The sequence below is a fragment of the Oryctolagus cuniculus genome, chromosome 17 (assembly GCF_964237555.1).
Source record: "Oryctolagus cuniculus chromosome 17, mOryCun1.1, whole genome shotgun sequence".
NCBI lineage: Eukaryota > Metazoa > Chordata > Mammalia > Lagomorpha > Leporidae > Oryctolagus > Oryctolagus cuniculus.
In genome coordinates, this window is record NC_091448.1 from 44,165,267 (window position 1) to 44,177,948 (window position 12,682).

Here is a 12,682-nt window from a genome sequence, read left to right on the forward strand (position 1 = left end):
CCCAAATCCTATCTCTGTAAAACTCTGGTCCCATGAGCATATAAATTTATGTTCTGTTATTCCTCATATCCCTTTAAACTACGTCTCAATTTTTTTTTTAATTTCCTTCATAACCAAATTTCTCCCTGTGCCAACTCGACTTCTGTCTTTTTTTTCTTTTTTTCATCTTTTTTTTTTTTTTCTTTCTGACAGGCAGAGTTAGACAGTGAGAGAGAGAGAGAGACAGAGAGAAAGGTTTTCCTTTTCCGTTGGTTCACCCCCTAAATGGCCACTATGGCTGGCACGCTGCGCTGATCCGAAGCCAGGAGCCAGGTGCTTCCTCCTGGTCTCCCATGCGGGTGCAGGGCCCAAGTACTTGGGCCATCCTCCACTGCCTTCCCAGGCCACAGCAGAGAGCTAGACTGGAAGAAGAGCAACTGGGACAGAATCCGGCGCCTCAACCGGGGCTAGAACCCAGGATGCTGGTGCTGCAGGCAGAGGATTAGCCTAGTGAGCCACAGCGCCGGCCTCTACTGTTTTCTACCTACACCAGACTGACCTCTCTTGATCTTGTCAAGGTTAACAGTGATTTGTGTGTTGCCAAATCCAGTGGTTACTTTGTTCTTCCTCAGTTTCTGGATGTTCAACACAGTTGCTCTTGAAACTCTTGGCTTTCCTAAGGCCTCGCTGCTAGCTGGTAGGTTTTCTCCATTTATCTGGCTGTTCCTTCCCACTGTGCTTGGCTAACCACATTTGCTCCCAACCTAACTTCTAAATGTTGGATTCTCTCAGTTTAGTCCTGAGTATTCTACATGCGTCCTTTAGCTGATCCAGTCCCCCATCTTTAATTACCATTAGAAATCTGGTAACTCCCAAGTTTAAATCTCTAGCCCAACCCTCTTTTCTCTCAGTTCCAAAATCATACTTCAGAATGCCTATTCAGTTACCTCCATGTAGGTATCTTTTTTTTTTTTTTAATAAAAAAGCTTTATTTATATGAAAAGCAAAGTCATACAGAGAGAGAGGAAGAGATAGAGATCTTAACATCTGTCAGTTCACTTGCAAAATGGCTGCAACAGCCAGGCCTAGGCTATACTGAAGCCAGGACCCAGGAACTCCAACAGATCTCCCACGTGAGTGGTGTGGGCCCAAGTACTCCCACTGCCTTCCCAGGCATATTAACAGGAAGCAGAATCAGAGCAGAGTAGCTGGAACTCAAACTGGCACTCTGCCACAGGATGTTGTCTTCCTAAATATCACGTAAGCACCCCAAGCCAACATAATCAAAAGAAAATTTTGATGTTCCCATCACTGCAAACCTGATCTTCCCCAACTCACTGGTAGACCCATCCATGTGATTACCAAAGCCAGCCCTCTGAGTGTCATGTTTGACTCTTGTCCCTTACTAGCCCCATTCCTCGGTCTCAGTAAGTCCTCCCACTTCTACCCTCAAAATCTATTTAGAATCTGTCTTCTCCATTTCCAGTGCCTCCACCCTATTCCAAGCCACTGTCATCTTTTGCCTGTACTACCAGAGCAGTATCCTCTGTTTTCCCCATTACCTCTCAAATCCTTGATAGTCTGTTTTCCACGTGGCAGGATCACGTCAAGTCAGATCATGTCTGTGGCCTTCATGCTCTGAAGAACAAGCCTAGCCTCTCATATCTGCTGCCTTCACGTTGCTCCAGTCACATTGGCCTAAGGACATCACTTACATATCTCTTGTCTACTTTTTCTACCAGAACCTCTCTCCCCAGCTGTGCATGTCACATCTTTCCATTCTTGACCTCTTACTCTAACTAAATTCACGCTCTCCGAAGTGAGGGTGTGCATTTCCTTCCTTGCACTTTATTTTATTGTTTGTGGTTTGTCTGAGCACCAGAATACAGGTGTCCTAGGGGCAGGAACTTTGTCTTATGTATGTTTGGTATGTGGCAGGCACTAATTAAATCCGTATTTGTTGAATTAACAAGTATATTAAGCTCTTTAGCTGTAATGGTTTTCCAGTACCTTTAGCACAGAGTCCCAGATGCTTCATTTACCCTACAAAGATCTTTATGACTTTTTTTCCTACTACTTAAGAACTGTTCTCCCTCTCTCCAAACTAACACTCTGTGTACTGCCACAGTGCAAGCTTTGTGCTGGAAGCTTCTTCTGTACTGTTCCCCGTCCACCACTCTCCTCCACCTCCAAAGAGGGCAGCTCCTGCACATAACTCTGTTCCTTAAGGTCACATCCTCAAAACCAGGTTAGACTGGCTTCTTAGGGGAATCCTGTGGTACCCTCGTCATCAGGTTTTTAAAGATCTTCTATACGCATCTATCAGCGTGTCACTAAGCAGCCTATCAAGCTGTGGTCGAATCAAGCCATTCTCACTCATCTGCATGTTGTCTTTTTTTAAAAAAATTTATTTATTTATTTGAAAGAGTTACACAGAGAAGGTGGGCGGGTCTTCCATCTGCTGGTTCAATCCCCATTGACTGCAACAGCCGGAGCTGTACTAATCTGAAGCCTGGAGCTTCTTCCAGGTCTCCCCCATGGGTGCAAGGGCCAAAGGACCTGGGCCATCTTCTGCTTTCCCAGGCCATAGCAGAGAGCTGGATCGGAAGTGGAGAAGCCAGGACTTGAACCGGTGCCCATATGGGATGCCTGCACTGCAGGCAGTGGCTTTGCCCACTATGCCATAGCACCAACCCCTGCTATGCTTTCATGCATGCTACGGTGGCAACTTAGGCCCTATAGAAAAAAAGTTGACCAACCCCTATGTTAGAGCAGCAACTCTGTGTGCTGTACAGGGCTCAGTAACTGTTATTACCTCTTTGTGTCATGGGGGTTCTGAATTTAGCTACATAATTCACTTGTTCCTGCTCTTCTTTTGCCCTTGTCCCCCAAGGAAATGTGAAAATGAACAATGTGTTTTAATTATTTTTTAAGATTTATGTATTTATTTATTTGAAAGGCAGAGAGAGAAAAGTCTTTCATCTTCTGGTTCACTCCCCAAATGGCCGCTATGGCCAGAGCTGGGCCAATCCAAAGCCAGGAGCTTCTTCTAGGTCTCCTACATGAGTATAGGGATCCAGCAACTTGGGCCATCTTCTACTGCTTTCCTAGGCTATGGCAGAGAGCTGGAGCAGAAGTGGAGCAGCCAGGACCCAAACCAGTGCCCATATAGGATGCCGGCACTGCAGGCAGCGGCTTTACCCATTTTATTTATTTTATTAAGAGCAGTTATTAACAGTGTTGTTTATTAAGATTCCAACATTATCAGATGTACATTTTGGAATATATACATATATATTTATTTATTTGAGAAAGCTACAGAGAGAGTGATAGATCTTTCATCCACTGATACATTCCCCAAATGGCCACAAAGGCCAGTTCTGGGCCAGGGTACACTCAGGAGCCTGGAACTCCATCCAGGTCTCCCACATGGGTGGCAGAGGCCCAAACACTTGGGGCATTATTTGCTGCTTTCCCAGGAACATTACTGGGGAGCTGGATTGGAAAAGGAGCAGTCGGGACTCCAGCCAGCACTTTGATATGGGGTGCAGGTGTCACAGGCAGCGGCTTAACCAGCTGTGCCACAGTGCTGGCCCCAGTGGAGTATCATATGGTTGAATCTCCACACCAGACTCCTGAGGATATTCCTGGACCCAGGCCCTGTTGAGCCCAGGCTTTTGCTCATGTTGCATCTTCATTCTGGCTTCACCTTTTCTAAGGTCTTTGGCCTCTTTGTATTGTTCATAATCCTGGTATGTAACGTAATACAATATTAGTTATGCCTTTGTCATAGTTATGCTTTATTTACAAGTTTTCTTGAAGTGTGGTGTGAACTTCACCAGGGTAGAAAGTGTATTTTACTTATTTTTATATACCCAAATCCCAGCATGGAGCATGACACCTCCCCATCCCCCCACACTGGCAAAAAAAAAAAAAAAAGCAATTGTTAATTGCAGCTGCCAAGTGAGGGGAATTAAGCGACTCTAGGTCTTTTACCGGGTAGTCTCCACTTAATTGCCTCCTTTAACTTGTTCAAAGGGAGAGCCGGCTGAGGGCCTCCCCTGTGGCAGTCTGATCCTGACTCCATTCCTCTTCCTGAGAATGTCATGGTAACCACGGGCCTCTCCCTTTGAGCTGCATCTTGCACTGCAGCTGTGCTGCTTCCTGGAGAAACCTTCTCCCTCCACCACCGCACTCCCCTTCTAGACTTCTTCCATTTGCAAATTTAACTTAGTCTGAACATGGGGAGAATTTGAAGAGCATAATACTAAATATGAAACCCAGACCCCATGAGGCTCAACCCAAATGTCATCTGTTAGCACTAATCACGAGGAAGGAAGCGCTAGTGCCGGTGTTCTGGAGTGGCTGTTGCTTGTCAGCCTCAGCCTGCAGTGCTGCTGCAGTACCTCTGTGCACACTGTGCACATCAAGTGCCTGCGAGTTGCAGCCAGTCAGGATGCCCTGGCACACCTCCTTCAGCTGGAAGTCTTGGCTTGGAGCTAGGTTGGAGGCACTCCCCAGCCATAGCACACAGCGTGTGCCTTCTTGCCAGCCTAGGCATTGGGAGGGAATGGAGCTCAACAGCTCTCCTCCCAAGCTGCCTGCAGCCCAGAGCGCCAGCTGCCCTGGGACAAAAGAAGGCTGTCACTTTCAGCAAGTAGGCTGTTTCTGTCTTGTGACTTGGGCTGCAGGGACTGGCACTTAAGTGGAAGGTCTTGAGGCCTTGGAAGACTGAATTCATGGGTCTGATAGCCTAATTAAAACCAGCTGTGCATGGGATGGCTCTGCCCATATTTATTTTTTTTTTTTTTTGACAGGTAGAGTGGACAGAGAGAGAGAGAGACAAGAGAGAAAGGTCTTCCTCTTCCATTGGTTCACTCCCCAATGGCCACTGCAGCCGGCGCACCGCGCTAATCCGAAGCCAGGAGTCAGGTGCCTCTCCTGGTCTACCATGGGGTGCAGGACCCAAGCACTTGGGCCATCCTCCACTGCACTCCTGGGCCACAGCAGAGAGCTGGACTGGAAGAGGGGCAACTGGGACAGAATCCGGCGCCCCAACCGGGACTAGAACCCATTGTGCCGGCGCCACAGGCAGAAGATTAGCCTGTTGAGCCGTGGCGCCAACCCCATATCTATTTTTAATGGTTCCATTTAGGACTGAGGGGGAGCAATGTCTGTTTTTTGTTTGTTTGTTTGACAGGCAGAGTGGATAGTGAGAGAGACAGAGAGAAAGGTCTTCCTTTGTCGTTGGTTCACCCTCCAATGGCCGCGCAGCTGGCGCACCACGCTGATCCAAAGGCAGGAGCCAGGTGCTTCTCCTGGTCTCTCATGGGGTGCAGGGCCCAAGTACTTGGGCCATCCTCCACTGCACTCCCTGGCCACAGCAGAGAGCTGGCCTGGAAGAGAGGCAACCGGGACAGAATCCGGCGCCCCGACCATAACTAGAACCCGGTGTGCCGGCACCGCAAGGCAGAGGATTAGCCTAGTGAGCCGCAGTGCCAGCCAAGGGGGAGCAATGTCAAAAGTCAAGTTAGATCCCCAGATTCAGGTGGCAAAAATTTACAGATTTGCTTTTGGTAATGCTCAGGCTAAATGATCTTAAGGATATAGATCTTGGCATAAAAAGGGCATCAGTCTGACCCCAAAGCTTCCGGTGTCATAGCCCTACACAGCCTTTACAGTGGCTTTCAAACATTTTGGTCTCAGGATCCATTTTCTACCCTTAAAAAATTGTTTAGGACTCCAAAGATATTCTGTTTATGTGAGTTATATCTATTGATACTGATCAGATGAGAAGTTATAATAGACACTTTAAAGTAATTGTTAATTTTAAAATAGTAAACCCCTACATCTTAATAAAATAACAGTTTTTATGAGAAACGGTAGTTTTCAAAAATAGTTTAGTAGCATTCTTTTCCTGTTTTTATTCCCCCCAAAACTTTTTAATGTCTGCCTTCGTAGACTATAGCTGTATTCTCGTATCTGTTTCTGCATTCAGTCTGCTGTGATACCACACATCATGCAGCTCTGGGAGACTCCACTGCACACTCATGAGAGGAAGAAGGAGCACCTGAGAATTGCTGATCTAGTGCCGTCCGCAGTGGCATTGGCGTCAGATCTTAGCTGATGTCTCACCACTTCGAGTTGATGGAAGACTTCAACAGATGACTATATCTCAGTCTGTTTCTTGCTTTACTGGCAAGGGACATCTTGTAACTTATAGCACAGGGCAGGGATTAATAGAGTATTGGTTAAGTGTCTGGCATGTGATAGGTGTGTAATAATCAGCATTCTTTTTAAAGATTTATTTATTTATTTGAAAGTCAGAGTTACACAGAGAGAGAGAGGTAGAGAGAGGTCTTCCATCCAATGGTTCACTCCCCAGTTGGCCGCAACGGCCGGAGCTGTGCCAATCTGGAGCCAGGAGCTTCTTCCGGGTCTCCCAAGGTCCAGGGGCCCAAGGACTTGGGCCATCTTCTACTGCCTTCCCAGGCCATAGTAGAGAGAGCTGGATTGGAAGAGGAGCAGCCAGGACTAGAACCGGCGCCCATATGGGATGCTGGTGCTTCAGGCCAGGCGTTAACCTGCTGTGCCACAGGGCCAGCCCCAATAATCAGCATTCTTAAGGTACTTTCTTAAAAACTAAAGTACCCAGGAGAGATCTGTACTAGTTTGGATTGGGTTTTGTGTGTGTGTTGTGTGGTTTTTTCTACTTTTCTTTATGTGCCCTCTCTATATGCCTCTGAAAATGAGTAAAACTCATTTATGTTCCTTAGTTATCTTTCTCCCTCTGCTGGACAGTTGCCTATATGAGAACAGACCTGCTTCTCTTCAAATTTCCTGATCCCAGCAGAGTGCTTTTACCTGGTGGCATTCAGAAGAGTTTGTGAAAAGAAAGACATTTGAAACCTCAGCCCAGAATTGAACATTGTTCCTCCCTTTCCATCATAACCTAGTACCTTCAGTTTTGTTTTCTTTTTTTAAGGATTTATTTATTTATAAGACAGAGTCACAGAGAGGCAGAGGCAGAGAGAGAGAGTCTTCCATACGCTGGTTCACTCCCCAGATGGCCACAACGGCTGGAGCTGCACCAATCTTAAACCAGGAGCTTCTTTCGGGTCTCCCATGCAAGTGCGGAGCATGGACTTGGGCCATCTTCTACTATTTTGCCAGAGCAGAGAGCGGGACCGGAAGTGGTGCAGCTGGGACTTGACCCTGGGCCCATATGGGATGCCAGTACTACAGGTGGCAGCTTTACCCGCTATGCCACAGCGCCGCTCAGTTAATCTTCGGTTAATTAGTTATGGTATTGAGTGATATCAGGAAGGGTAATTTTCAAGAGAATGAGAGCCATAGATCTTAAGGGTTCCTACTAGAGTTTAAACCATTTCAGGGGGCCATTAGCTACCCTCCTCTCTTCTCCCACTGCTGTCTTTAACTGGGAAGATGGTAACAATATGAAAAGGTAATTTAATTTATTTAACACTTAGTAATTTCTAATTTGTGCAGAGCACCTAGAGGGATGATGCTCCTTTTTAGAACAGAAACATAAAATGCCTTATAATGCCTCCCAATTGAGCATTTGTGTTTTCCTGGCTTTTATTAGTCCTTCAGTTGGAATGTGGCCTCTGTCTTTCAGGAGCTTTTACTCATATGGAAGAGGGGAACATAAACACGTTAGACCATCATGAAGCACAGAGTGAGAAGTAGGGCTGAGAGTTATTCAGCAGCCAGCTTCAGGTTCCATAATGGAGTTGTGCTGTGTGCTATTTATTTTAAAAGTCCTGTTCAAGGACCATCAAACTCTGTGTTATAATTGGAGTTATCCACTGTCATTTCCAAGCTTTGGATGAGTCTGAGAGCAAGGAAATAAAAGATAAAGTTGGGAGGCGGGAACTGTTGTGGCACAGCAGGGTAAGTCCTGCATGCAACACCGGCATCCCATGTAGGTGCTGATTCATGTCCCTGCTTTTCCACTTTCTATCAAGTTCCCTGCTAATGGCCTGTGAAGGCAGCGAAAGATGGCCCGCGTACTTGGGTCCCTGTCATTCACATGGGAGACCTGGAAGAAGCTCCTGACTCTTGGCCATCTGGGAGTGAACGAGCAGATAGAAGACCTCTCTCACTCTCTCCGTCCCTCCCTGTCTCTCTCAAACTCTGCCTTTCAAATAAATAATTAAATCTTAACACACACACACACACACACACACATAAAGTTGGGGTTGAGATGGTTGATACAAAATTACAAAATGCTAAGGAGTATTAGCCCTGGTATTCAAATTGAAACTTGATCAACACTGTAAAAGTAGGTTCTTTCCTCTAAGTCCTGTATTATTCTCAGCTGCCCTGTGAGGTGGGTAGTATTATTGCCATTTTCCAGATGAAGAAACTACTATGCAGACTTGTTAGACACATCCAGTAATTGGCTTGACTTCACATAGCCAGTCAGTAATGAGTCCAAGACTTGATTTCTACTCTCCAGCCCAGCAATCTTTGCATTTGACTATGTTGCCTTTATTGTGTAGGCCATGGAAGCCTTTCAGAGTTTTTTGCAGAGGAGGTAAATGATAAAAATAGCATCGTGGTCTAAGATGCCGACTTTCCACCCAGAGGTTCCCAGGCAGTATACTCACACAAGCAGGCTGAAGTTCATGAATATTGTTGAATTCGTTCAAAAGGAATTTTCCTTTTGATTCTGCTAATAACCAGACACATTGTATTATTTTTAAAGATTTATTTATTTGAAAGAGTTACACAGAGAGAGGAGAGGCACAGAGAGAGAGAGGTCTTCCATCCACTGGTTCACTCCCCATTTGGCTGCAACGGCCGGAGCTGCGCCAGTCTGAAGCCAGGAGCCAGGAGCTCCTTCTGGGTCTCCCATGCGAGTCAGGGCCCCAAGGACTTGGGCCATCTTCTACTGCTTTCCCAGGCCATAGCAGAGAACTTGTTCGGAAGTGGAGCAGCCGGGTCTCGAAGCAGTGCCCATAGGGGATGCCGGCGCTTCAGACCAGGGCATTAACCTGTACCTCAGCGCCGGCCCCAACACATTGTATTTGAAAGCACTTTTCATAAATTTGGCATTTATTGTATCCCAAATGTCCTATAAGCAAGTCATATAATCTTACTCTGCTATCATACTCCCGCCTTTACCATTATCCCGACATTAGTTTCTTTCCTCATCTGTCCATTCCTGCCCTCACATGGTAAGTAAGGTCAAACTCTTTGGGAAAGAAAGTTGAAAGGTCTGTAAGTCTACTGCAGTTGTCGTCTTTTTAAAAGTATGTATACATGGGAGGAGCAACCCTGGAGGGGATGGAAAATGGAAGAGATGGAGCCATCTTCTCTCTTCCCAAATTGGAAATGATTGAGAGGACAGAGCCATGGCGGATGGCTAAGAAGCTCTTTGTGGGCAGGTTTAAAAATGAGCCCTCTGTAAAAACATGAGTCTTATTTTTTATCTCTACCTCCCTCTTTTCCCTAGTCGTCTTCAGGCAGACTGAGAAGCTGCAACAATGTCTGATTTTGTGGAAAGCGAGGCTGAGGAATCAGAGGAAGAATACAATGATGACGGCGAAGTGGTGCCCCGAGTCACCAAGAAATTCGTGGAAGAGGAAGATGATGGTGAGGAGGCCTGAACTTGAAGCTTCACTCCACTATTGCTAGGCTTTGGATGACGGGGTTTTTGTTGATAAAAGGCTCAGGCTGAGTACTGACGTTCTCACACGTGAGACACCAGCTTGAAAATACTGAGCACCTGTCTGCTCGGCACTGTGCCTGGAACTAAGAATAGGACACCCAGCTATTGTGGTATTTACAATAGTGGAGGAGACAAACAGTAAATCGGAATCCACATGTGTTGCTTCCCACTTTCAGACGTAGCAGTGTTGGTATTTATACTCCTACTTTCCAACTTCTCTACCAAGGCTGCCCTTTACGATCATAAATACAGGGGTTGGTGCTATAGCATAGTGGGTAAAGCCACAGCCTGCAGTGCTGGCATCCCAAATGGGCATCAGTTCAACTGGCTGCTCTACTTCCAATCCAGCTCTCTGCTAATGTGCCTGGGAAGGCAGTAGAAGATGGCCCAAGTCCTTGGGCCCCTGTACCTGTGTGGAAGACCCAAAGGAGGCTCCTAGCTCCTGGCTTCAGATCGTCCCAGTTCTGGCCATTGCAGCAATTTGGGGAGTGAACTGGCAAATAGAAGACCCTCCTCCCTCCCTCGTTCCCTCCCTTCCTCTCTCTCTCTCTGCCTTTCAAATAAATACATAAATCTTTTTTTTTTTTTTTTTGTAAAGACTTTTTTTTTATTTGAAAGTCATAGTTACACAAAGAAGAGAGGCAGAGAGAGAGAGAGTTCTTCCGTCCGAAGGTTCACTCCCCAATTGGCCGCAATGGCTGGAGCTGCACCGATCCAAAGCCAGGAGCTTCTTCCAGGTCTCCCACGCAGGTGCAGGGGCCCAAGGATATGGGCCATCTTCCACTGCTTTCCCAGGCCATAGCATTGAGCTGGATCGAAAGAGGAGCAGCCAGGACTCGAATCGTTCTCCATGTGGAATGCCGGCGCTTCAGGCCAGGGAGTTAACCCGCTGAGCCACAGCATTGGCCCCAAATCTTTAAGAAAAAAAATGAATCATGAGCAGAGTAAAACCATGAACTGACTTTAAAGGAGGGAAGGGGAATGTGTATTTTATCAAAAGAATTGGTGTAGGGCAGGCGTTGGGTCTAGCGGTTAACCCGCTGGTTAAGAGGCCCACATTTCACAGCAGAGTGCCTGGTTCAGTCCCTGTTTCTTATTCCAGCTTCCTACTAAATATATACTCCTTGGGAGGCAGCACTGATGAATCCAGTAGCTAGGTTCCTGCCGCCCACATGAGAGACCTAGATTGAGTTTCTGGCTCCCAGCTTCAGTTCCCCCAACTGTTGTGGGCATTTGGAAGGTGAACCAGCAGATGCTGTCTCTCAAAAAAGTCAAATATGTCAATGAAAGAGGAAATATAGCTGCTAAGTTTATAAACTGAGGAAAGCAAGGTTATCGGTGGCTGTGAAGCCTCTGGTAATGATTTTGAGGAGCCAGAGTAATTAGGAAGATCATCTTACCTAAGGAGAGATGGTGAATGTAGGAAAGAAACCATCCTTTCCAGATGCTGCTGCTCTAAGTTGTGGCCATATTTTGCACCTTTCCATGAGGTAGAAGAGTTCATGTGGCATCCAGGTCATTAAGAACATAACAGTTGGATAATGCCGGTTCAACAGGTGGCTCTGCCCTACCCCCAGCCTGTTCCCCAGTCTCTATGTCTCACATTTGCATGTTTTCCAGATGAGGAGGAAGAAGAGGAGAACCTAGATGATCAGGACGAGCAAGGCAACCTGAAAGGTTTTATCAATGATGATGATGATGAAGAGGAAGGGGAGGAAGATGAGGGTAGTGACTCCGGTGATTCCGAAGATGACGTTGGACATAAGAAGAGAAAACGCAGTGAGTGATCTGTCCTCTGCCTGGGTGAGGCTGCTGTGTGGAAGTTAGAGTGTGGGAAGGACCTCCTTGTTACCATGGGTAACACTTTGTTTTCTTCAGCATCTTTTGACGACCGCCTGGAGGATGATGATTTCGACCTCATTGAAGAGAATTTGGGTGTCAAAGTTAAACGAGGAGTAAGTGTGTTCATTGTTCCTGGGGGTGAAACAGAAGCCTTTGAAATGGTCTCATTGGGAGAGGAGTAACATCACAAAAGAATAGTTTGGGGAGCATTGGAAACAGCGATGTTCAGTGTCATTGTGTTATTGAGGTTTAATTTGCATCCCAGATCTGGGTGCCTGTTAGAGGAAAGCTTGTCAGGTTTCAAGGGTGGACCTTGAACTCAGCAAGTTCTTTCCCCCCTCCCTTGACTGGCATTGTTTTGCTGGGAAGACGAGAATGAGACTGGAAAGTAGGCCTCCTTGTGCCAGATCCCTCCAGACCCTGATGAGGCAGCTTTTCCCATCCCTAGCAAAAGTACCGGCGTGTCAAAAAAATGTCAGATGATGAGGACGATGACGAAGAGGAGTATGGAAAGGAGGAACATGAAAAAGAGGCGATTGCTGAGGAAATCTTCCAGGATGGGGAAGGGGAAGAAGGGCAGGAGGCAGTGGAGGCTCCCATGGCTCCTCCAGAGGAGGAGGAAGAAGATGATGAGGAGTCAGGTATGTGGCGCGGGGCAGGGAAGCCAGTGTTTAATGGGTGTCGGGATTCCCTGATCCCTAGGAGCAGGCTCAGAAGCCAACCCTCAGCTATGACCACCAGCCGTCTGACCCAAAGAGGTACCTTTTCAGGAGCCTCCTGACACCTGAGCATTAACCCCTTTCTTCCCTTCCCAGATATCGACGACTTCATTGTGGATGATGATGGTCAGCCTCTGAAGAAACCTAAGTGGCGGAAAAAGCTTCCTGGATACACAGATGCGTGAGTGGGGTCTCTTACACGGTAGTGGTAAAGGCATCGACTGGGCTGTCAAGGGTATCAGCGGCCTCTGCCAAAGATGGGACATTGCCAGTTTTCAGTTCTTGTTCTTCATGTTGCAAATAACTTGTACTAAGCAATGGCTGCTTTCTCTGAAACGGAAAACTCTAATGCCTTTACCCAAGATGGATCCACCGAGCAGGATATAGGCCCATCTTTGAGTCCTGTCACCAGCAAGTCCAAAGATGGGCTTTTAAGCCTCTGATA

The 12,682-nt window shown here is 46.8% G+C and overlaps 1 protein-coding gene across 2 annotated transcripts in view; it reads left to right on the forward strand.

The window, feature by feature from the left end:
- Positions 1–12,682, forward strand: part of SUPT6H (SPT6 homolog, histone chaperone and transcription elongation factor) — a 51,077-nt gene that overhangs the window by 15,026 nt on the left and 23,369 nt on the right. For both annotated transcript variants that reach the window (XM_051825412.2, XM_008271024.4), the window contains exons 2-6: positions 9,461–9,600; positions 11,297–11,455; positions 11,555–11,631; positions 11,967–12,159; positions 12,334–12,418. In XM_051825412.2, the coding sequence (XP_051681372.1) occupies positions 9,492–9,600; positions 11,297–11,455; positions 11,555–11,631; positions 11,967–12,159; positions 12,334–12,418 (623 nt within the window). In that variant the 5' untranslated portion in view covers positions 9,461–9,491. The remainder of the gene's footprint in view (positions 1–9,460; positions 9,601–11,296; positions 11,456–11,554; positions 11,632–11,966; positions 12,160–12,333; positions 12,419–12,682) is intronic.